This window comes from Stegostoma tigrinum, chromosome 5 (genome assembly GCF_030684315.1).
Source record: "Stegostoma tigrinum isolate sSteTig4 chromosome 5, sSteTig4.hap1, whole genome shotgun sequence".
Lineage (NCBI taxonomy): Eukaryota > Metazoa > Chordata > Chondrichthyes > Orectolobiformes > Stegostomatidae > Stegostoma > Stegostoma tigrinum.
In genome coordinates, this window is record NC_081358.1 from 112,630,841 (window position 1) to 112,656,887 (window position 26,047).

The window sequence follows — 26,047 nt, forward strand, 5'->3', positions numbered from 1 at the left end:
GCAGCCTCTCTGAAGGAGGGAATCACAGTTACAGGTTCTGAGGAAGGGTCACTCGACCCGAAACATTAATTCCGATTTCTCTCCACAGATGCTGCCAGACCTGCGGAGCTTTTCCAGCGACTTCCCTTTCTGTTTCTGATATGCAGCGTCTGCAGTTTTTTCGGTTTCTAACATTGCAGGTTGACGGTCTCTCAGTGGAACCAATTCTCCACTCAGATACCTGCCTGACATGCTGGGAACTTTTGCACACTCCTGTTTTTGTTTCCAGAGCCTCTGCAGGATTTTACGTTTCCAGCTGAGGTCACTGGTGCCCGCTCACAATGATCAATTGATCAAACGCACTTACTTTCTCCTCACTGAGGTCTCATCGAGGGACAGGATCATGTGACTGCCTTTGGAGAGTCCAAACTGATGAGCGCTGGCCACATAGCCTGGCAATTCATCTACCACACACTGACCAAAGACAAAAAGCACAGGAAAACAGTCAATATACAGATTGAACAGGGGTATCTTTGAGATTGTCACTAGTTATGTTCTGCCCCAGTTTTGTTCGACTCCTTCACACCTCTGTTCATATTAACGGGCAGGAGATTTGTCACCCAGCCTCAGCCAATACTGGCCCCTCTTGTCATTTCTGATCCTTTAGGTCAGTCCTGCACTGGGCAGGTTCCTGAACAGGGGCCTGCTGTTCGAAACAGCAGAGGCCTGTCTGGGCAACACTGGAATCAGGGGGGAGTGAGAACAATGACTGAAAGCAGCAACAGGCCACATGCTCACGTTTAAACAGACAATAGCGCAGCCAGCCACTTTAACAGCTCCTGTGGAAGACTGAGTGTGGAGGTAGGGTGAGTGTTGGTGCTGGTAGACAGTGGGATTGTGGAAGGGGAGGGGGTAGGTTGCCAGGAGGTGGGTGACAGGCATCAGGTGGGTGGGGAATTTGGCAGCTAACTTGGTGATTCATTAAGGTACATTGGAAGGTGGAGGGAGGGATGAGGAAGGGTCTCAGCCCGAAACGTCAGCCTCCCTGCTCCTCTGATGCTGCTTGGCCTGCTGTGTTCATCCAGCTCTACACCTTGTTATCTCTGGAGGAATGAGACTATTGGGTTTGGCTGGGGACAAGGGCAGTCAGGTGTTTAACCCTGTAACATTTCCCTGGGTAATTAGTAAGCTTAAATCACTTGGAATCTTCTTAAGTTTCTATCTTTAAGGGATTTTTCGGAGGGCAATTTTCAATTTTCCCAGAATTTCCATATGAAATCAGCTGCATTGGGAGATTCCAGTGGCTCCAGCCCACTCGGGTATAACCGGGATCCAGCTGTCGGATTTTCCAAGCTACTGCTTTGAACCAACTTCCTGGAGGCTGCCCCGGGAACTTTCTCCTCCTGACTGTCCTCTTCTGCTTCCTACATCACCCTGCGACTTCCAGGAAACTTCCCCATCCCGGGAATCCCTGGGATGAGGGATCTGCCCCTTCAGAAATGGGCGAGGCTAATTCCATTAGCAGAAGTCATTTGAGAGTGGTCAGAGGTGATGTGAGGAAACAGGTTTTTTGACAGAGCAAGGGGTTTTGTACTGGTCAGTGGAAGCAGCAGGAACAGAACTGGAAAGTGACTTGAAAGGACTTACAGAGCATTGGAGAAAAGCATCAGCAAGGATGTGAGACTGACTGAATGCGTCCACCAAGGAGATGGCACATATACCATGGGCCGAGTGGCCTCTACATTCTATTATTCTGAGATTCTAGGGTATGAAGCAATTTGATGCCTCTCAGAATTTCAGAAGTACAGGAGCCACTTGTTGCTGCCATGTTTGTACTGGCCGTCCAAATGAGCATCATGGCTTGGTGCCATTCCCCTGTCACTTCCTCAGACTATTGAACACTGGCTCTATCATTCCACTCTCTGCCGAACTGATAAAAACATTTTGAAACCTGCAACTGATCAATATTTGAAGCAGAAATGATACCTGGGCTCATGTAAGATTGAGAGTTTCAGCAAAGAGAAAAACCACAGGGTGCCATTTTACGAGATTGTCTTTGCGATCAGTGTCAGCCAGGGTTTTATATATAATCACACTGCATTCCAACCTGCCTACACAATGCATTTCCGCAGCCAGGGAAGAGTTCTTCAGAGACCTTTTGCTCTGGCTGGTTAATGTTTAATATTACAACCACACAGGCTGGCTTTTCAGTTGTTATTTTGGACTATAAAAACTCAATACCGGGTTTGAAAATCTCCCAGGCACTTTCCCCAATCACTAATGTCCTCTTGTTTTCCTCCGCGGGCCAAGATCAATTTCACAAAGGTATTTACAAAATCTTTCCTGCAGTTCACTGAGGAGCCAGCCCATTGAACGGATATCTGTGTTGAACTGACATGTCAAAAAGCAGGCAGAACGATAATCAGATCAACAGAGAAAAGGAAGCAAAATGACAGCCTTGGAGTGAAATAGTCTCATTGATGATTTATTCTAATGGAAAATCTCCCACATGGAAACAAGATTACAAAGTTGGAGATAGCCAGAACTGCAGATGCTGGAGTCAAAGATAACACAGAGTGGAGCTGCAAGAACACAGCAGGCCAGGAGGCATCAGAGGAGCAGGAAAGCTGACATTTCAGGTCGAGACCCCTTTGTCAGAAAAAGCTTCTTCAGAAGAAGGGTCCCGACCCGAAATGTCAGCTTTCCTGCTCCTCTGATGCTGACTGGCCTGCTGTGTTCCTCCAGCTGTACAAAAGATTAGGACATTTCTGTTCCGAGCGAATGTGGTGGAGACTGGATCCTTACAGATTTCTTGTTGGAAGAGGAGCTGGATGGAGTGTGGATGGGCCTGGTGTCTCTCGCAGGTGGTTGGATGGGATTAGCAGTCGGCTGTAGGACCAGCCCTGAGTCTCTCGCCTTCGGCTCAGGGGCTGAAAGCAGGCAGCTGTCCAGATCGATATTCTGGTACCTCATGATGCCACTGAAGTCCAACAACCTGGAATTAACGTAAGATTTCTCCTTTTTAAAATCATGCGGAGGTCAAACACACCAGACACAAATAAACTGTTGCCACTTCAGGTAAATATTCTAGGGTTATATGAATACGGCTGCGAGGCCATTGGTGACTCCTGCCCCCTTTTGGCTGTGGCCTCTTTCTGCTCTCCCCGAAACCTTCACTGCCAGACAGCCATTTTAAGGTCCAATGATATTGCAGAGGTCACCGGGTTGTACCTGGCATTGTCTCCGAAGCCAGCAATAACGAGACGGCAGCCTTGCTGGAATAGGCCGGAGGGCCTACCCTCACTTCGCACTCTTACTGAAATGGTGGTGGGCGGCGTCTCCAACTGATGGCCAGATGAGCTATGGGCCTTCCTTGTAACTAACTCTCAAGCCAGGGCCTACAAAATTGGCATTAAGTATCTAATGATGGCCACGAATCCCAGAAAAAACCCATCAGGTACACTGATGCCCTTTAGGGAAAGAAACTGCCATCCTTACCTGGTCTGGCCTACATTAGACTCCAGACCCACAGCAATGTGGTTGACTCTGAAATGCCCTCTGGGCAATTAGGGATGGGCAATAAATGCTGCTGGCCAGTGGCACCCTCATTCCATGAATGAATGAAGAAAGAGGATGGGGAGGGGCCTGTTGGTGTGAGGCTGCAGCCTTCATTCACTCCAGCTGAGGCTTTAAATATACAGGTACGGGCATACTAGGGATTACCCGGAATCTGAGGGATTAGTGGGAATCTGAGGGGTTACCGGGGAATCTGAGGGGTCACTGAATATCTGAGAGACCAGTGTGTATTTGAGGGATCACCACGATTCTGAGGGATTACCAGATATTTTCCCCTGCCAGGGGAACAGTGTTGGCTGTCTCTTTCTGGGACATCCCAGCTCTCCCGCAACTCCCCAAGCCTGGGACAGCTGACAGGATCAGGAGAGGATCAGCATAGTAAGATTTTTTTAAAATTGTGAGATGTAACTGAGCGTGCTCCCATTGCTTTCCATGTTTATGCTTTGATTGATTGATTTACTAGAAATAAGAGGCTCTTTTGTTTTTAAAGCTAAAATCCAGATCACACGAGGTACAACAGGTAGTCTGATGCCGTGGATTATGACCACTGAAAACTCCTTTACCTTAAACATTGCAAGAAGACCTCACTTTGAAATGCAGAAACTCCCGTGTAGCGTCTCATTCCACATAAATTACACTAGCTTTTAACTTCAGGCAGTACAAGCACACCATTCTGGTTGGTTTACACCAATGCAGACTTACTCTGTATTCAGGACCAGGTTCTTAATGCAGCCCCTGAAGGATCTTGTTATCTTAAGGACAACAGCGCCCTCTCCAGTTGGAACTCCACCAACATAGAGTCTGGTGATATTCAAAGGACTGGTATCTGCTGAGGCGCTGAGTCTCATTTCAAGGGGGTTTCCTTCATCAATCTGTAACATCATTATCCTGTACGAAGGAAGCAAGAGGATACAGTCAGTAACCTCCCACACTATGTGGTCGATTAATTTTGAGGTTCATGGACAGAATAACAGTTGCAGAAATTGAAAAGTGCAGTGGCCATTTTGCAGGTCAAAGTCAAATGGGGTCTTTATGGTATAAATGTCATGTTTTGCCAAAGGGTTTGGGGCACCTTGGCGTCATTATTTGCAAACTGAGTACCTGGCCCCTATCACAGATGCTTTTGGGAAAATGGTTTGTGACTGAATCCAGTTTGATTAAAGTTATCAAAGGTGGCTTCCATAACCCAGACAGAAAGTTGAGCGAGGCAGAAGGAGGAATTATCTGGTGGAGAGGCAAGGGGGGACATAACTGGTTTCACACTTAAACTGCAACTTGCTGCTTGTTATCAACCGTAACCCTTCCAGTCTCCTAGGTAACTGCTGACCAGAAAACCTGACAGTATAATCTCTGGACCTCAATACACTGCAAATCATCTACTGTCAAGAAACTGCTCATCTGAGAAGTTAAACTCAGTCCCCTTAAACAGCTGTCGCTGAATTTAAGTTTGTCCTTTCACCGACCTCCTGCATTCTTCATGTGGTGATAGGAGTGTAGTGGTCATAGCATTGGATTGGTAAGCCTGATGCCCAGGGTAATGCCCTGGAGACAGGAGTTCAAGTGTCACCATGACATTTGGTGAGATTAAAAGCCAAGTGGTGACCTGGTAACCAGACCCCTGGCAATGCGACTGACTCTTAACTACCCCCTGAAATGGTGTTCTTGGTCAATGCGTTTAGAACCAATTAGAAACGGGCTTCAATGGCTGCACCACAGCCACGGATTTTGAAACATCTGGTGCGTCAGTAATAAAACCAGACTTGGTGAAACTCAGTAAGCAGCACTCATGATCGTATCTTTCTTCCATTTCATTTTACCCATTTCATTCTAAGAACTCTCATCTTAATCAGATCTGTGCATGTTAACACACACCTCTTACTTCTCGTCAGTATGATAGAATGTTCCTGTCCATCACTGAAGGTTCCTGAAGGGGACTTGGCAACGACTCTCCTAGTGTGGACTCCATCGCCAGTGTTTACATGAGCTTCCACACGGCCATCAATTATCATAACGGCAAGGAATGCCTATGGATATTAAACAGGAGCTCATCAAATCCTCAATCACACGCAAGGTCCCAATCATAAGGAGTTGGCTGAAAGGCAATTGCTTTGAAAAATACTACCCACACCCCATGGCACTGTTATTCAAGTATAGTCAGCATTTACCAATTCCCAAGCATTTATGCGAGTGCTTTATTCCAGGACCACACTCCTGCTGAAAGGGGAGTAAGCAACCTGATGTATCACTCCTGACAACAGCCATAGTAATGATAGTATCACAATGGGGTGTGTAGGAAGACAGAAACAGAGCTGCCCAGAGATTTCAGATGTAAGGCTAGAGAACAGACACAGAGGACGCTGGAGAAACTCAGCAGGTTTGGCAGCGTTTGTTGAGCCCAGTACGGCATCTCTTCAGAAGGCGCGCCGCAGAATGTTACAAAACCAGTGAGGAGATGAGGCAATGAAGAGATTTAAACACAACAATGAGGGTCTTTAAAACAATGATGTTGCCAGACTGGGAGCAAATGTAGATCAGTACTGTTAGGGATCAAGAAGACTGGGCTGAAATTCAATTTTAGTCTTACGTTTAAACTCGTATTCTGTGAGTTTAATAGCAGTTTGAGCCACAGTGCACTAACTGCAGTGGAAACTCTTGGTCTATTCTCCGACTCCAGCTCCAGGGAGTGGCAGCATGCAGTGGAAATGGAGCTACTGTTGATGTAACAGTGAAAGTAGTCCGACAAAATACTGCACCTCCTCAAGGGCAATTAGGCCAGCCAATGATATCCGCATTACATGAAAGGAAAAAGGGATTCCCTTCACTGGTGTATTCTGCTTCCTCAGTAGGTGTAGAGTTACCTCAGTGACCTGGGTCGTGAATAGAAACTGAGAAACAGAAACAGAATGGGGTATGGAAGAAAATAAAAAATAAGGGTAAATACAAAGAAGGCAAGGAAGAGCTATTAGTGGACACAAGAGTGTATGACTTGAAATTACCACTGGTATTAGTGATTAATTTCATTATAAATGTGTTAATGTCCTCATTAAAACAGGAAAAATTAGGTACTTGTGATTGAATTAAATAGTCTATCAAAATGGGGACTTCTCACAAATAGAACTTGCTACTCTTTTAATTGTTTTCTCTCTCTCACATCAGGCAACACCTCAGCTCGATAACCCGAGACGAATATTGCCCATCTATGATGTGTAAAAAACAGCCTTTTAATCAGGTAGAGCTCTCAACACAGGCACACAGCGCAGCCAGAATCTCCCAACACTTCTGCAATTAAATAAAAAATGATTGTCAAATGGAGGTGCAGAAACCCTGCCACCGTATAGTGGCATATCCTTTAAACACTTGTGCGTCTCAAATACTAAATTTCTCAATCAATCAATATTAAAGCACAAAGAGACCACATTAAGATAGAAGCTAGCCCATACAACTTGTGCACTCGGTGTGGTGACACCAATATCTGTTTGGATCTCTTGTATAAAGTTGCAGCCTGCTGATGGGGTGGTTTGCTTTTGGTTTCAACGGTTTAAAAGTTATTTAGTTTCAAAGATCAAACCTTACAAAAGACAGAAACTGATTTTTTTTGTTCTGTACGGGGCAGTAAATGGGAAATAATTATATTTAAATATTTAGGAGAAGATTGCCTGTATACCAACATTGCTTATAATCAATTACTTTGAACTGCAGTCAAAGTGCATTCAGATGTTCCTCTGAGACTTGAGAAGGCATTTGATCTGCTTACGCTGTTCTTTCACTTCAAGACCTTTTAGTTTGTGGTAAAGTGATTGAGAATGTGACTTTGGTTTACGCTGGTCCTCTTGTTCACTGTCTCTGGAATGTTCTTATGCTTTATTCACCTTAATCCATTCAGCCCTCTGAACTTGTGATAGCTCTTTGGAAGAATTATCCCATTAGTCCCTTTATCCTGGTCTCTCTGCATGGATCTGCGGAACTTTCTCCTTCAAGTATTTATCTGATTCTCTTTTGAGAGCTCTGATTGAATTTGTTTCCACCAGGCAGGGTATTTCAGATCAAGGTAAGTGACTTTGGAAACAAAAATCTCTTCCTTTCCTCCTTGTTTCTTTTGTCGAATACTAGACTGGGTCGGCGTGACTTGACTCACCATTTTTGTCTGCCGACGATTGCGGCTCCTCGTGGGTTTGCCAAAACCGGCTAAAATGATCCCAGTGTTGTTCTTTGTGCTGAAGGTTGCCATTAACTTTGTCTCCACTGGGAGGACTCGCGGCTGTAACTGTACGAAGCCGTCATTCAAAATAGTGACACTACGGATAGGCTGTTAAACAACATGTTAAGAAAAAGTTACATATAGCATTTTCATCTATAACGTACCTCTTGCCAATGCAGTTACAGAGTCAAATAATCAATTAGTTTACAATTCGCCCTGACAATGGAAAGTGATCAGATCTGAGTGCTTACAGCTAAACTACTTATTCTTGTTGGTGGGAAATATTGCCAAGTCATGATTTGTCACAGGTAATAACACACAGCGGACCTGGTTTCAGCAGTCAGGAGCAAATAACAAGAGCTGAAAGGCTTTCCAATTATTTTGAAGCTACAATCCACAGTACACGATTATCCAGTTATTTCAGTTTCGTTTTTGATAAATCACTTGCTAATCTGCTGACTTGCTGTTTTCTTTTCAGGGGCAAGAGTAAAACGTTATGTTACACCAACAGCCAGAGTGCAGCTTCCAGCACATTCTAATGTTACTGCCCTGGGAAACAGCCTGGTCCTGGTCTCAGTGGCATGGACTAGTGGTGGGTGCGTGGAATGCGCTGCTGGCGGTGGTGGTGGAGTCAGATACATCTGGGACATTCAAGTGACTCTTGGATAGGCACATGGATGATAGTAAAATGAAAGGTTTGCGGGGTAGTTTGATCTTATAGTAGGATAATAGGTTGGCACAACACTGTGGGCAGAAGGGCCTGTGCTGTGCTGTACTGTTCTATGCTCATGGAGAAGGGGCAGGGACTGACATTGGGTTCAATTCCTGCAGGGTGCAAGTATCTCAACCACACAAACAGCAAACATGATAACCAGCTGCTGGACGTTCTTAACAAAAGTCAAGAAATGCAGCAACGAAACATCACAGCAATGGATGCAACAAGGGTAAGTGAAAGTTCTGGAGGAGGTGAATGATCCCTGGAGGGATGTGCTGAAGAAAATGGTTGTCTGCAAGAAAGCAGCAAAGGTGAAACTAATATCTCAGACTGATTTTTTGAATTATAGGGCAAGCAAGGTGACAAATGATAGAAGGGAACACACACACGAACTGAATATGTCTGGAGCAGAACTCACCCAACGTTCTTTCAAAGAGAGCTGTCTGATTATAAACAAAAGCTAAATACAATGAGGGAGGGGGGTCATATTTCTACAATATTTCTACCATCAGGTTTCGGAAGAAGGGTCTAGGCCTGGAACGTCAGCCTTCCTGCTCCTCTGATGCTGCTTGGCCTGCTGTGTTCATCCAGCTCCACACCTCGTTATCTCAGATTTCTACCATAGCTTGCTCATAACACAGATTTGCACCAAAAGCTTGTAACATTTCATACAATATACTACCATTTATTTGAAGGTGACTAAGTCACTGCATTCTGACTTTGGTTTGTTTTCTTATGACTGATGGACAGACACAAGACCACTGTCTCTGAGCAAGCCAGCATCCTGTGACTTTCCGTGGATCTTTGTAATTCAGCAGCACAGTTAGTGCATCAAGCAAGACCATAAAATTCACAGACTGTGCTTGTTCAGTCATAGTGCACAAACAGGAAGGCTGGTGAAGACCAGGGATCTACTCCTCAAGGGCTCACACATCAGTGCCTACAGATTCAAACATCTGGCTCTATTAGCCTCCTCACAGGGTGCTGTTCTGTTGGAGGGCTGGGCCAGTTTGTCAACCACATAATGCATGCTACCAAATACGGTCATTGAGTCAGACAGCATGGAAACAGACCCCTCGGTCCAACTAGTCCATGCCAATCAAGTTCCTCGACATAAATAACCCAACTGCCTGTGTGTGGCCCATATCCCTCCAAACCTTTCCTACTGTGTACTTATCCAATGTTATTTAAAGGTTGGAACTGCACCTGCATCCACCACTTCCTGTGGTAGTTCAGTCCACAGACTAACCAACTGTGTAAAAAAAAGTTGCCCTCATGTCCTTTCTGAATCTTTCCCCTCTGACCTTAAACATACGCCCCCTAGTTTTGAACTCCCCCACCTTAGGGAAAAGACCTTGGCTATTCACCTTATCTGTGCTCCTCATGATTTTATAAACTTCTATAAGGTCAGCCTTCAGCCTCCAACACTCCAGTGGAAACTAGACCCAGCCTATTTTTAAAACTCAAACCATTCCCACTCCTGGCAACTTCCCGTAAGCGTAACCTCTATGTTTCTTCAGCGGAAGTCTTGTTCCAAAAAAACCTCCAGTAATGCAGGGAACTTCACAAATTCTTCAACATTCCCAGATGGTCTCAACCCGCTTTCCAGTATTTTCCATGTTCTCAGTGCCTTCAACAACCAGCCACCAGTTACAACTCATAGATGACGCTCCTGCACAGATATTTCTCAACATCTCTGCACCCTGAGGGGAGTCAACTTATAATTGTCAATTTGAACATTAAGAGTTAAGATAAATGTTAACACAACTGTGATTGTGAGAATCGATTTCAGAATGCATTTAATAAAGCTGTCTGGATCCCCTGTTTAATTTAGCCCTTTCACCTGACAGGAAGGAAGTCTGACCACCTTGCTGCTAATGATATGGTTAACATCAGCACCTGTTAAACAACTTGTAACCATCTTTTTATTCCCTGTGGAATGTGGGTGTCACTGATGGGGCCAGCATTTGTTGCCCATCCCTAGTTGTCCCTGAGAAGCTGTCTTTTTGAATGGCTGCAGTCCATGTGCTGTGTGTTGACCCAAATGCTAATGGGGAGGGAATTCCAGAATTGTGGCCCAGGGACAGCGAAGGAATGCTGATATATTTACAAGTCAGGATGGTGAGTGGCCTGGAGGGGAACCTGCAGGGGGTGATTTTTAAACTTCAAGCTTTTCTCTTCTAAAGTCCTCATTCTTGAGGAATTTACATCCCTGTTATTCTTTACCTCAAGTAGACACCCTTTCCTCACACCCAAGGAATTCCTCAGCAGGTCAAATGTAGAACGGTATATCTCCAACTTCTTCAAGCAACCTACAAACGATTTGCTGAGAACCTCTTTCCTGCAAAAAGACAGGCACCATATGCAGATAAAGCAGCATCACCAGTGGGGCAACAGAGAGTTTAACAACAAAAACCGAAAGAACTGTGGATGCTGTAAATCAGGAACACAAACAGAAGCTGCTGGAAAAGCTCAGCATGTCTGGCAGCAATCTGTGAAGAAAAAGAAAAATCAGAGAGTTTACATTTCGGTTCTGAGAAAGGGTCGACGGGCCCGAAATGTTAACTCTGATTCTTTTCGTCACAGATGCTGCCAGACCTGCTGAGCTTTTCCAGCAACTTCTGTTTGTGTTCCAGATCGTTTAACTTTGCTGAAATAGGGAGAGACGGTGGTGCATGTTGGTAATGGACTAAAGCCAACCCGAGGCTCAGAGCCAACATGAACTGGGTTGGAAGTACTGCTAGTCTGAACTACTTATTTCTTTTATATTTCTAATTTACTCCTATAATCAGTATAGCTGGATGTTTTATTTCTTTATTTTTCTAATTCTCCCCCCTGAAGGATCTGTAACTTAGGATTCAGTACCTCGGTGCCTTTGTACATAAGATGGCGCTGTAAATGTAAACTTTTCATTGCAATCATTTGAGTGCATGGGACAAAAAGGAACCAATTCTAATTCTAAATGGGACTGGCCTCATAAACCAGCGATCCAGCTTCAGATTCTTGATGGAGGGGGAGGGGATGTGGTCAAATCTCACAGTGCCTGGTGGAAATTAATTTCAATTACAAATAAACTGAAAGTGTCAGTGATGGTAATCATGAAGCTATTATCAATGGTTGTTTAAAAATCCATCTGGTTCACCACTGTCCTTTAGTGAAGGAAATCTGGCCTATATGGGTCGCCAGACCGTAGCAATGAGGTTGTCTCAGAAATAGGGCTCACAAGCCACTCAGTCAAATACCAGTGACACCCGCAACTCATGAAAAGAAACAGAACGAACCAGCTTTTAGTGAAAAGGGCACTTTTCAATTAAAACTAATTGAGTGACGTGTGTTGGGTTTTTTGTAAGGATAGGCTTGGGATGGTCATTTAGAACAGTCACTGCTGGTTAAAATAAAATTCCAGTGAAACACAATCTTCACCATGTAGCTGCTGTTTATTTTAATCCCTGAGTTACAAAGTTTTGCTCACCTCAAAAAGTTCCAGTATCATTTTAGTGGTCCGTGTTACTGATTGTACAAAAATACCAATTTGAACAAAGTTCAAAGGGTGGAACTAGTACAAGATAGCCAAACAAAATACTTTTTCACGCAAAAGGTGTGAGGCTTTTATTCTGGGAAACTGTATTCTATTCCTACCTCTGATTAGAACCAGTGAGATGGCATCAGCACTGCACTCTTGACCCGGTAACACATTAAACTACCTGTAACTTCTGGAGCGTGGCAACCCTCCAACATAGATCGGATCTTTGTGCCCACGATTGAGGTCGGAAGCAGTTCCTGGGGACTCTCCTTGCTTGGTTTCTCGATCCGTTGAATTAAATGGGTCCATGACAGCCAGAATACCTGTGAACATTCAAAATAACATGTCAATCAGGGTGACCCTGGAACTGTGGTTCCTAGGTTTGTGCCTCTGATGTCCATGGTCAGTGCGCTGTCCTTGCTTGGGCCATACAGGGGTAAGCATGTCCTGGACTGATCACTGGACAGTGAAGTCTGACAGGAAATGTGACTATTAAGTGTTAATGGACAGGTAGTAGCCTACTGATATTATCACTAGACTATTAATCAGTTCTGAGGAAGGGTCACCAGACAGTTATCTCTGTTTTTCCCTTTACAGATGCTGCCAGACCTGCTGAGCTTTTCCAGCAACTTTTGTTTTTGTTATTAATCCCAGCAGTCCAGGTAAATGTCGCAAATCCCACCATAATGGAATTCAATAAAAAGTCTGGAATTCACAGATTAGTGACGATCACAAAACCATTGCAAACTGTTGGAAGAAAATCCATCTGGTTCACTGATGTACTTTAGGGAAGGAATCTGCCATCCTTCCCTGGTCTGGCCTACATGGACACCTAGCAATTTGGTTAACAGTCCTCTGGGCAAATGCCTACATTCTGTGAATGAATCAAAAAATATAGTATTTTAAGCAGCAATTATGTCCTAAAGTTGAATACCTGCTGATAATTAGTGTCTGGATTCACATACACTGACTAAAAATATCTTTGAAGTTGGAATTTGACTGTGGGTTTATTCCCTGGGTAAACAATTTGTGGGACATTTGAACCAAACAGAATATACTATTGGTTGTTTGGTTGCACAGAACTTGAGTATTGTACTCTTCAGGACAATTCACAAGAATATCAAATGAAGGGGGAAAACTATTGATACTGCACGAAAGAGGCACACTTCTTGTTAGAAGCATCATCGTGTCTCATTTTCAGTACAAGGCTGGCTGCATGATTCATGAAGAAAAGCTACTAAATAATATTTCCAGTAGCAGCAGGTTACTGGCATGTGTGAGGCAAAGATTTCTCAAATATTCCATGCTCTCAGAAGACAGACTCACCCTAATGGAAAGGGAGCATATTGTCATCAATATTGTACTATACTGCATTGCATATTATAGTTATTAGAGGGTAACATGGGCATCAAGTGACTGCATTTCTTTTGCAGCAGCTGACTGAGAACATCCACAGAGTTAATTGTAAATCTTCCAGTTTTGAAACCTCACTGGTGTTCGAGGTTGATGTGTTCAGCATCTGCCACAGGCAGTAAGGGCAAATACTGGTCCCATAATGCTCATACAGAGATGCCTCAATCATGGTTACAAACACTGCAGTTACCCTTCTTCCTCTACAGGGTCACCCACTTCAACACCAAACAATAATTAGAAAAATAATTGGGAACAAGTTTGGTCAGAAATGTAGAATGACCTTATTGGAATAATACCAAGGATTATTAAAGAGAATGCATACAGGGGATATAGGGATGGCACGGTGGCTCAGTGGTTAGCACTGCCTCCTCACAACCCGAAGATGTACAGGTTAGGTGGACTGCCCATTCTAAATTGCCCATAGTGTCCAGGGATGTATAGGCTAGATGGGTTAGCTTGGGAAATGCACAGTTACAGAGATAGGATAGGGGTGGGATGCTCTTTGGAGGGTTAGTGTAGGCTTGATGGGCTGAACTGTCTGCTTCCACACTGCAGAGATTTTACGACTCTGTGGGCATCACTCAGCCAGTCTTTATCACCTATCCCTAGCTCTCCTTGCATGTCGGAGGCTGAGGGGCGACCTGACAGAAGTTTACAAAATCATGAGAGGCACGGAGACCATGTTGGAGTCTTTTTCCCAGGGGAGAAACGTCAATTACGAGGGGACACAGGGTTAGGGTAAAAGGGAGAAAGTTTAAAGGAGATGTCAGAGGCAGGTTTTGTTTTACACAGAATGTGGTAAAGTGGCTGGAATGCACTGCCAGTGGACATGCAGACACAACAGCAACATTTTAAAGGCATCCTGACAGGTACATGAATAGGCAGGGATTAGAGGGATAGGGGCCATGTACAGGCAAAAAGTGTTTTGTTTAGAAAGGCATATGTCGGTGCAGGCTTGGTGGGTCAAAGGGCGTGTTCTTGTGCATATTGTTCTTTGCTCTTTGAGTAATTTGCTAAGACCATTGCAAATCAACCACAGTGCTGTGGGTTTGGAGTCACACGTTGGCCAGAGCAGGTGAGGATGGCAGATTTCCTTCACTACAGACCGTGCATGAACGAGATGAGTTTTCAAAAGTGATTGACAATGGTCACCATTAGGCTAGCTTTTAATTCTAAATATCGAACACAGATTTCACTGTCTGCTACAGTGTGATTTTAACATCAGCTCTGGATGACTGGATGGAGTGACATTATGAGATGTCACTGCCTCTCTGATCAGGGCGTCCAGATGAAACAACAGAATAGACTAGGGTTAGCTACTCATTTGAAGTACCACTACACAGCATTCTCCAGGAATAGGGATTTATAAATCTTCACTAAACCTAACGAGAAACACAAGCTCAAGGCTGTTTTCTTACCTAGCTTCCGGTTGCGCTGAAATGCAATTTTAAACCATGTTCCATTGTTGTACCGTTTCTCAGACATAAGGGTGAGAACTCCAGACCCAAGGTCAAAGGTCACTCGCACTTTCCCATCTGCCAGCTCTACTGCTAAGAAGTCTCTCTGGTGAAGGGTAAAAAGGAAAAAGATTAGGGACTTTGAACTTTCCACATGAGAGCAATAAAAGAACATTCTTGAACTCTGCTTGCACGTGGTCATTCTGTGGCTGTCCCTTTTTTTTTGTTTTGTTTTGTGGAGGAAATATGGCAGGAAGTAGCGAAATCTACAGAACACTTCATCATAAGCAAGACCCAGTTCACCATCTCCGCTCCTCCCCATTCACACAACTCAGCCAGGTACTCGCTGTTGTTTAGATGTCTCACAGAGATTTCATTGTGTGGGGAAGCCTATTAAAGAGATTCTGAACAGGGTTGGCTTGCCTCAGACAGAACAGTGGCACAATGTTCACGATTAAAGAAGCATTCCACACTCACAGTCCTTCAGGGTAACCTCAGCCAGTAGGAGAACTGAGCCCATGCTGTTGGTGTCACGCTGCATCACTAAACTGGCTGTCCAGCTAAATGAGCTAACTGACGCCTGACATAACGCATATCCACTCCTGATACTGTGAAATCATCCGACGAAATTCACCCAAAGGAATGACCAACCAGAGAAAGGTTGTCTTCTCGAGTTGAATGGAGGGAGCTGCTCCTCCCTTCTCTCCTGTTATGTGATAGGCTCAGAAACATGCAAGAGAAACAAAATTTTACTTGGTGAGGGCAACGCATGGGACAAGCTGGTGGGTTTTTGTGAAGACAGTCAGGTCACAAGGGGGCCATCAGAGCAGGGGTATGGAGCTGAGAATGAGGGTTTAAGACCTGGGTCCTGGGGCTGGGGGTGCAGAGCAGTTTCAGAGCAGCTGGAACTGGGGGCTAAATGAGAGGCCAGAGCTTGATCCAAAAGCCAAGTGTTTCACTGAGGCCTGGAGGGAAAGTCGGGAGACACCTTCCTGTTGAGGAGACCCACTGTTGATCAGGTCCAGGAGGGGTCAGGCGCTAGAAGAAGATTATGAGGGTGAAGGAATACTGCAGTGGGCGAGGAGGAGGGGGAACATGAAAGATGGAGATGCCTCAAGGGAATGGGTGAAAGGATAGTGGGAGAGAGTCGGGGGAGGCAGCAAGGGATTGAAAAAGAGAAGGAGGCTTCAAAAGTAGGAGGAGAGGGGGGCTGCAAAGAAAAGGGATCAATTTCAAGCCTGGTGTCAAGGAAACACTGCAAACCCACAGCTAGGGAAACCTGAAATCTCTCAAGGTAATGAATGACTTTTGAGTGAATGTGGAATCTCTAGTTTAATGCTGCATATGTTTAGGCACTACCGTATTGGCAAAATTCAATTGATGCAATTGTAATCAATTGTAAATTTAAATTTAAAACTGAGACCTGAGATGCAATAAGGTATAGTAAGGATGTGGTTAAGATATTCCAGCTTTGCGAATATACAATGAGAATGTATTATTTGCGACCACACCGAGAGAGTGGTATCATTTTTGTTTGCAGAGGTGTTTATCAATGAAAGAAAAGCATTGTTGCCAACTGGTGCCCTGCTGTCTTGTGCCAGTTTTAATACTGTGGTGTCTGAGCTAATGCTTCCTTTGTATGTTGTGACTTTAAGCTTAATGTAGATTTGATCTCAATTGAGGGTGCCTTCAAATTTACCTCTGAGAGTCCAAATTCAAGAATGCTATTTTGTGACTTCATCGTCTAATGAAGAATTTAGGGAGAATGAAAAAGTAGCCACTGAAAACTGAAAGATTGTCCCCAGAATGCAAAAGTTAGCCCTCAACAAGAGATCTTGAAAAATAAATTGCATATGATGCCCCATGTATATTTTTATCTTCCTTTGGGTCAGTTAATTGTCAACTGCCTGGTAACTGCCCAGCAGAGCACTACTATGGATGAGAAGCTCCCTCAGTGTGGGAAATAGCTTGCTCCATCTCTCTCCAGAGCAGTGCACTGTACCATCCTACAATTGTTCTAAAGGACAAAATTGCTGGTTTATACAATGAACAGGCAAGACAGCAGTACAGACGAAGGTAGTAAGATACAAAAGTTGAAGGTGGTGTGAACAAACCTGTTTCGACTTGCTACTGAATTGTCCTCAGAGTGCTTTCAGCTTGTACTCTAAGAACCATTGAGCAAAGTACAAACAATTGCCTGAGAAAGATCAATTAGTTGTGTGGTAGTATAAAATTTGACTAAAAAAATACATTTACCTGAAGCTTTTACTCATCAGGGCAGTTCACAAGAATACCAGTTCAACAGGAAAACAATTACATTGAATTCTCTCATACAGTATAAATATTAGATTCCCTTAGAATTGGTACTTTTGTGAATTACCCTGAAAAGTACAAAGTGAAAAACATCAATCCGTTGTCTTTTACATTAACGCTGAATATCAAACAATAAGGATTTAAGATTTTAACAGCTCAACATTTGCAGTGGAAAGAAATGGAATGATCCTTCAAGAATGATTTCACGTTCATCAGTATAGAAAGGGTTAATAATGTAACAACAAACTGCATGGTGCTTACGGTCCCATTTGAAGCGAGGTACAGGAACAAGCCATTTGGTGAGAACGTGCTAAATTGCATCACTAGCTGGGTTGTTGTGGAACGTAGAACCTTCTCGACAGCTGAATAGCCACTTCCATCAAAGTGGAAAGCAATGTCTTCATTCTGTGACCTGTAGAATATGTACAATGTATATCTATAATAAATCCTTTCCAACTGGTGTACATCATAGGTGAAATTCTATTGGTGAGATATAAAAAACCACTTTCGCCTGCAGTAAAATGTGAGCCTTTTCATTTTGGCAAGAAGAATAGAGGAGCTGAATATTACTTAAACAGAGAAAGTCTGCATAAAACTTCAGGGTAGTGGGATTTGGGGTCCTCCTGCATAAATTATGAAATAATAGCATCTGAGTTCAACAGGTAATAAGGAATGGAATGTTAAATAGAATGTGAGCCTTTACTTGAAAGGAAATGGAATACAAAAACAGTGAAGTCCTGCTGAAACTACATAAGGTCATAAGACCATAAGAAATAGGAGCAAGTGTAGGCCATTCAGCCTTTCACGCATGCTCCATCATTCAACAGGATCATGGCTGATCTGACATTCCTCCCATCCACTTTTCTGCCTTTTCCCCATGACCCTTGTTCTCCTCCTGATCCAGAATCTGTTTATCTCAACCTTAAACATACTCAAGCTGTACATAGCAAGGTGACTAAAGACTCTCAACGCTCAGAAGAAATTCCTCCTCATTTTAGTCTTAAATTCTGTCTGAGGAAAGGTCACCGGACCCGAAACGTTAACTCTTGATTTTTTTTTTCACAGATGCTGCCAGACCTGTTGAGCTTTTCCAGTCACTTCTGTTTTTGTTGTAAAATTGTCACTGCTTTTATTTTGAGATGATGCCTTCTGGACCTAGACTCTCCAATGAGGGGAAACATGCTCTCAGCATTTACCTTGTCAAGCCCCTTAAGAATCCTACATGTTAAAATGAGATCACCGCTCATTCTTCTAAACTCCAGTGAGTAGAGTCCCAGTGTGTTTAGCCTTTGCTCATAAGACAATCTTTCCATATTGGAGACCTTTGGAGTGAACCTTCTCTGAACTGCCATTAATAAGTAACATCTATCCCTTATACACAAGGACCAAACTTGTCATAGTACTCCAGATATGGCCTCACCAGCACCTTCTTAGCTAGTGGAGCAGCAAGTCAGGACCCACAGACTTTGCATTATCTAATGCCTGCATATGTTTCTTGACTTCACATTGAATGAATCAAATTGGCTGAAGACTGACAACACTCAAATGTGGTTTGGCAGATGGGGAAAAAAATACATTCCAGAAATCTGAGATCAAAATAAAAACTACTTGAAGTTTACAACAGTTCAACGAGCATCTGGAAGTGAATGAGAGATGAATGTTTGAACCATGACCCATTTAGACAACAGGTGATGCACACAATTCAAAAAGCAATCCAGTTTTCTCTGTCAAAAGCTAGTTAAAATACTGTGCATTTTGTTTCTTATTGATATCCTTATGTTTATCTTTGTTAAACTGAATGTGTAAACTATTGGTATAACTAGTTCTGGTTTAAACAACACATTTTTACCATGGTGTGCCGTCTTTTATGAACAGGCATAAAATATATGAATCTCGACAAAATAAAAACTGAAAACAAAGTTGTGTATCTGTGCACTAATGGTCTGAGCATTCACAGCATGTCATGATTCTAAAAGCGGTGAACAATTATTTTGAGCACCATTTAGTTGAAATGGTAAGGGTCTAGACCCGAAACGTCAGCCTTCCTGCTCCTCTGATGCTGCTTGGCCTGTGTTCATCCAGCTCTACACCTTGTCATCTGAAATGAAGTTGGCTGTCTTGTCTCCTTGTCATTTCTGAGGGTGGGCAATCGACTCTCAACGGAATGGGCCACATTTATGAGCAAATTGGTGTGTTGGTTTGCCATCGCTTTCCGTTGGATGGCTGACCACGAAACTCTCCTGCTCTTAGCAATTACTATCAGATGTGTTGAAAAGATTTACAGTCTGAACAGTCAACTGTTTTCCCACGTAACTGGGCACACCTTCCATGGCCAACATGCCCTACAAAGAACAATACAGCACAGGCACAAGCCCTTCTGCCCTTCAAGCCTGTGCCGACACATTTTGCCCTTCAGTACTAAGGCCCTGGCATGGGGCATTAACCACGAGCTGCTGGGGTAGAGATGCTGCCTACAGAGCCACAAGAACCTGTCTACAGTAAAGATTAGGAAGGTCATGCTTAACTGCAACAATTTATACTGAGGATTGCAATGTATTGCATCTCCCAGAATATGGACAAAAGTGCCTTATTAGTTTCAAGGCTAACACAGAGTAGAGCTGGATGAGCACAGCAGACCAGGCAGCATCAGGGGAGCAGGAAAGTTGATGTTTCAGGTCGGGACCCTGAATAAAAGAAAGGCCTCAGCTTGGAATGTTTGGCGTCACCATCAATCAACCACAAATTCAAAGGACCTGTTCCGAAGAAGGGTCCTTTGCACCCAAAATGTTAACTCTGTTTTTTCTCCACAGATGCTGCCAGACCTGCTGAGTTTCTCCTGAAATTTCTGTTCTTGTTTTGGATAATTGTGTGAATCATAAAAAAAATACATAATCCAGGTAACCCAATATTTACTGGTATAACTGGAAATGTCACTGGTTTAAAGAAAACATTTTTACAGCCTTCCATGAACAGGCACAGCTACACAGGAGAGAATTAGAAGTAAAAAGAGAAAATGCTGGGGAAACTCAGCAGATCTGGCAGTAGTTTTGGTTTTGAAATGTTCTGATTCTGTCTCCACAGATGCTGCCAGATCTGCTGAGTTTCTCAGTCACTTTCGGTTTTTATTTCAGATTTCCAGCATTTGCAACATTTTACTTTTTTTTTGTTTAAAATAGGAAAGGACAAGCTGAGTTCATTGCTGCAGTGGGCCAACATGGATACAACAGAGTGAATGGCCACATGTGCTGTAACAATTCTGTAACACTATAAACCATTAACGGTGGAAATGATCAACAAAATAAACAGTAAGCGTGATCGGACAAGGCTTACCTTGCAAAGCACCCACTACAACTCCCTTCCCTTTCTCGGAAGTTCCACAAGCCAATGGATTTCCCATCCAGGAAGGCTTCACCCAAGCAACCTTTGAAGTGGGTAATCTTCACAGCTGCTACTTTCTGTTGCAAAAGTAGATGATGTGATTCCGAAGAGGAAAGTAAATGCACAAACATACAAGAGGAAAGCAGGGCAAGTCAGAGAAGATGCACTGACCTTCATTTGTCGAGAGAGACCTCCAACAAACACCAGTGTGGTATTGGTCACATCCAGTACAGTGGAAGTTCCAGCAGATGTGGCTGTCTTTACCACTGGCTTATCTAAACTGGGCGATCCAACTTCTTGAACAGATAAGGTACCCATACGTCCAAACCTAGCAAACAATTTCTAATTTTCTTCAGCTCAAGCAAATAAATGATTTTAAAACTCAACATAACTAGTATTAAATATTTATTTTCCAGCTAGGAAAATGGAATGTTCATTTACAAAGAAATTACATGTACATCACAAATAGGTTTTAACTGCATCTGAACTCTTGTGGCAGTATGCTCAGTTGGAATGTACTTAGCAAAACCATCCAGTATCCAGCATTCTAGCATGTAAGCAGTTAGTAGCATCTTAGCTCCTGGCTTTAAATTAAACTACAAGGCATTGCAGAGTGTGTGAGAAAGATCAGGGGCTGAATCTCCCTCTAGGGCAGTAGGCGATAATCAGATCAGGACACCCCACTGCCCGGAGCCTCACCTTCTCAAGTCCACTTGATTAAAGGTGCAGGGAGAAGGCTCGACATGCCTACTGGTCTCACCCCACTCCTATTTCTTTTGTAATTACAGCATTGTCAAACACTTGTGGATAATCCATAGGCAACCAACAGCCTGCATAAGGATGGAGATGATGAGGGAATATCACTTACCTGGCAGCGTGAATCCTGTACCACTTGTTACTGTTAATTTGGAGATCGGGGTATTCTAATCTTGTTGTGCCAGAGCCCACATCCCATAGGAAGCCAACCCTGCCATGTCGCATCTCCAGAGCCAAGAATTCAGTCTACAGAACAGGCAGAGGTTTAGTATAACTTCGGTTTTTGCAAAAATGAACCAGTCTATTCAAATGTCACTTTTTGCTGTGCACAACATTAGTTGAAGAGATCTAAATGGGACAATGCATTTTAAATCTTTTTTCATCTAAAAGGATGTTCAAGCAAAATTACAGAAATGCTACATGCCACACTATTCCTGACAACATCTGGCTAGTAAATCAATATAAAAATATGTATAGGGTTTTCCAGATCTTGAAGAACGTCTGTACAAACTAATTTATGGACATTATTGAAATGAACAAATTGGTGGGTAGAAGAAATGCTTTGTTAAATGTTGATATTCTAAATGTAGAGCCTGCCTTCAGAGTGAAATGGCTCACAGCATCTGGCAGGACATGATCTGTCACTGTCGCACTGTGAGTCCACTATTAGCTTCTGTAACATATGGATGAGATGTGGGTAATATAGTTCTGAAGAACGTAATAAACTTTCACTACATCATGAGGTATCGACAGATGTACATTCCAATCACAGGCAAGTGTATCTTTGGGAAGTACTGCATGTCATGCTGGAAGAGGACAGAGCTGAGTAAGAGGGAGACTGTGAGCTTTATATCATTAGGTCACATACCATGAAATGGTGTGTGTAAAGTTATATGTCAGCACACTGCTGCAAGATATAACACAACTGCTTCGAATGCTGCAAAAAAAAACCTGCACAAGCATGTTGGAAGGTCTAAATGGAAAAACGTTTTCTTTAAAAACTTTGCTCCATCCCAAGTAGTTCATTGGTACATTGTCAGTATTACTATGGGAGTTTGTATCATCTACAACCACAGGTGAGGTGCCAGATGGCTGGGGAGGGCGGTTAATGTTATTTAAGAAAGGCTATAAGGAGAAGCCTGGGATTTGTAGACCTGTGTGTGTGACATCTGTGATGGGTAAGTTGTTGGAGGGAATTCTGAGAGATGGGATTTACATGCATTTGGAAAGGTAAGGACTGATTCGGGATAGTCAGTGTGCCTTTGTGCATGGGAAATTGTGTCTCACAGACTTGATTGAGTTTTTTAAGGATAGAACCAAAAAGATAGACGAGGGAGAGTGGTGGATCTCTACCTGGACTTTAGCAAAGCCTTTGACAAGTTTCCATTTGGCAGACTGATTAGTAAAGTTAAATCACATGGGATTCAGGGTGAGCTTGCCAGTTGGATACAAAATTGGCTTAACAGTACAAGACAGAGGGTGGTGCCACAGGAATGTTTTCCAGACTGGAGACCTGTGACCAGCCGTGTTCTGCAGGGATTGGTGCTGGCAACACTTCTGTTTTGTCATTTATGTAAGTGATTTGGATGAGAATTTAAGAGGCATGGTTAGCAAGTCTGAGGATGAGATCAAAATTGATGGTATAGTTGAAAGCAAAGAAGATCAGCTAAGGTCACAAGGGGATCTCAAGCAATTGGGTCAATGGGCTAAGGAGTGGCAGATGGAGTTTAATCTGGATAAATGTGAGGTTTGCATTTTGATGAAACACACAACAGCAGGACTTATACAGTTAATGGTTGGCTCTGGGAAGCATTTTCAAACAGAGAGACCTAGGGATTCAGGTACACAATTCTTCGAAATTTGTGCCACAGGTAGGTAGGGCAATAAAGAAGGCATTTAGCATGTTTGCCTTCATTGCTCAGACCTTTGAGTATAGGAGTCGGAATGTCATTTAATGTCATTTAGGACATTGGTGAGGACACTTCTGGAGTATTGTGTACAGTTCTGGTCGCCCTGTTATCGGAAGGATTGCCAGGACTGGAGAGTTTGAGACATGGGGAATCGGGTGGATAGGCTGTGACTTGTTTCACTGGAGCATAGGAATTTGAAGGGTGACCTTATTGAGGTTTTTAAGATCATGAGGGGCATAGAAAAGCTGAATAGCAGAGGCCTTTTCCCTCAGGTGTGGGAGTTCAAAACTAGAGGACATAGTGAGTGGAGACAGTTTTAAAAGGAACCTGAAAGGCCTCAAACAGAAGGTGGTTTTGTTTGTGGAATGAACAGCCAAAGGAAGTGGGAAATGTAGGTACACTTAAATTTTTTTAATAGACATTTGGACAGGAATATGAATAGGGAAGGTTTAGAGGGATATGGGCCAAATGTAGGAAAGTGGGACTAGTTTAGTTTGGGAAACTTGGTCGATGTGCATCGGTTGAACTGAGCAGTCTGTTTCGATACTATATCACTCTGAAATTACACCATTATTTAGTGAGTTACTTTCACTTAAGAAATTGTATAATACATCAGAGTAAAAACTACAAATTAACTACAGTTAGCAAGAGATGAGAAATGTTGCCTTCCCGAAATAGTCGTACAGAATTTTTACAAATTTCGAGAAATTAATTGTTAATCCTGTTCTCACACAAGACAGAAGTGGAAGGAGTAATTTCATTTAAGTTACAGGCATTTGAAACGTTAGTAAACCTCTATGGGTGCAAACTGTATGGGTGGATTGACTTGTCCACATGATAGACTATTTTAATGATCTGACTGTCCTGTAATATTGTAACACCCATCGAGGGCACTCCACAACATGTGACAGGAGCTATGTCTGGTTACTCACGCTGGTGCTGCTGCCGAGGTAGAACAGCAAATTTTCCGATTCGGAGGTTTTCACATTCAGTGTCAGAGTGTTGTAATTGCTGCTTGTTAGCGCTGGTTGGTAGGCACGGATGCAATCTCGGTTGGCTGATACTGCCACCTTAATCTGGGAAAAAAAATCAAAACTCAGGTTCAGTATCAAAATGGCAGGATTTAGCAACATCACCTCATCTTCTCTCCGTCAGTTAGACCGTTCTGACAGGACAAGGCTTGTACTCCTTGTGAATACACCGGCCCTGAGCATTAGCAGCTACTGTGACCCCAACAACAAGAAACGCTGCAGCTCAACGGCCTGTCCCCACACTTAGAATAGATTTCACTCAATGCCCTGTCACTATGTGCCTGAACCCACCTCAAACAAAAAACTCCATCCCATTGCTGGTCTATGTATGCTTCCACCATCAACCTGTCCACCCTGACAAAAGATCCAACGTTCTCTGCTGTTTCTGTGCAGACAACCCTTCTGTTTGCATCTGCCCCCAACAGGCGGCTCATTGCAGAGCACTGCTCATCAACAATTACAGCCCATCTCTAATTTGCTCGATAAGGGGGTAGTGACCTTCTTGATTCACTACAGTCCTTGTGGTGTAGGGCCAACCACAGTGTTATTAGGGAGGGAGTTGCAGTATTTTGGCCCAGTGGTGGGGAACGTGTGGGGATATAGTTCAAAATCAGGATGGCTTGTGGCTTTCAAGGAAACTTACACATGATCCCGCGTATTTGATCCCCTTATCCTTCTTGGTGGTAGAGGTCATGGGTTTGGAAGGTGCTGTTGGTCGAGTCTTGATGAGCTATTACAGTGCATCTTGCAAATTATACACATTGTCGCCACTGCATCAGTGCTACAGGGAGTGAATGTTTGTGGGTGTGGTACCAGTCAAACAGGCAGCTTTGTCCTGGATGGTGTCAAGTGTTGTTGGAACTGCAAGTGAGCATTCCATCACACTCCTGACTTTGGCCTTGTGGATGGTGGACAGATGCTGGGGAAGGCAAGAGGTGAGTCACTCACTGTAGGATTCTCAGCCTCTGACCTGCTTGCGTAGCCACAGTAATTCTACGGTTGGTCCAGCTACGTTTCTGGTACATTGTTGGTAAAGGGGGGGGAGATGTGGCAAGGATCATGCCGTTGAATGTCAAGGGAAAATATTGGATTCTCTCTTGTTGGATATGCCCAAAACCTGCCACTTGTGTGGTGTGAATATTATTTGTCACTTGTCCACCCAATATTGTCCAGGTCTTGCTACATATGGGCACGGATGAAGAAGGTAGCTGAAGGGTGGCAAACAGTGCAGAATGTTGTGCAATCATCAGCCACCATCCTTATTTCTAACCTTATGATGGAGGGAAGTGATTGATGGAAGCAGCTGAAAATCATTGGACCGAGAACACAGCTCTGAGGAATTTCTCAGCAAATAAACTGGTCCTTAAGATCTTGAACTAAAACTTTAACCTGTATCTTATTTCCTGGTAATAGTAAGGACAGAATGCAGTTTTTCACCATGTTTTTACGAGACATGTTGAAGAGTAAAACCGAGAGACTGGAACGCAACCAATTTTAGGCAAGTTAGCAAGAAGTGTTGAGGTTTCACTTTTTCTTAATGTGTTGAAGGCCGTCTATATAGACTTCAAGAAAACTCCGAATCAGAGCACCGTTTTCAAGCATGAGCAAGAATTGAATTTAACTATGAGGTGGAGTCATAAGTGTCTTAAGCAGAAATTAAAGGCATAAGAACATGACAAACAGGGCTAGGAGACGACCACTCAGCCCTTCAGGCCAGGTGTTAGCAATCATGGTCATTGGTGACAACTCCAATTTCCTGCCCCTTCTCCATTGCCGCTACAGACAAACCAAACGCCCC

At 43.4% G+C, this 26,047-nt stretch overlaps 1 protein-coding gene across 2 annotated transcripts in view; it reads right to left on the bottom strand.

Annotated features, from left to right (window-relative positions):
• The window catches only part of lama1 (laminin, alpha 1), a 286,034-nt gene that overhangs the window by 25,193 nt on the left and 234,794 nt on the right, over positions 1–26,047 (bottom strand). For both annotated transcript variants that reach the window (XM_048529540.2, XM_048529541.2), the window contains 13 exons: positions 24,151–24,294; positions 21,421–21,554; positions 20,724–20,880; positions 20,505–20,629; positions 17,436–17,586; positions 14,823–14,967; positions 12,173–12,314; positions 10,695–10,809; positions 7,691–7,861; positions 5,428–5,579; positions 4,258–4,443; positions 2,785–2,974; positions 347–453 (listed from right to left, as the gene is read on the bottom strand). In XM_048529540.2, the coding sequence (XP_048385497.1) occupies positions 347–453; positions 2,785–2,974; positions 4,258–4,443; positions 5,428–5,579; positions 7,691–7,861; positions 10,695–10,809; positions 12,173–12,314; positions 14,823–14,967; positions 17,436–17,586; positions 20,505–20,629; positions 20,724–20,880; positions 21,421–21,554; positions 24,151–24,294 (1,919 nt within the window). The remainder of the gene's footprint in view (positions 1–346; positions 454–2,784; positions 2,975–4,257; positions 4,444–5,427; positions 5,580–7,690; positions 7,862–10,694; positions 10,810–12,172; positions 12,315–14,822; positions 14,968–17,435; positions 17,587–20,504; positions 20,630–20,723; positions 20,881–21,420; positions 21,555–24,150; positions 24,295–26,047) is intronic.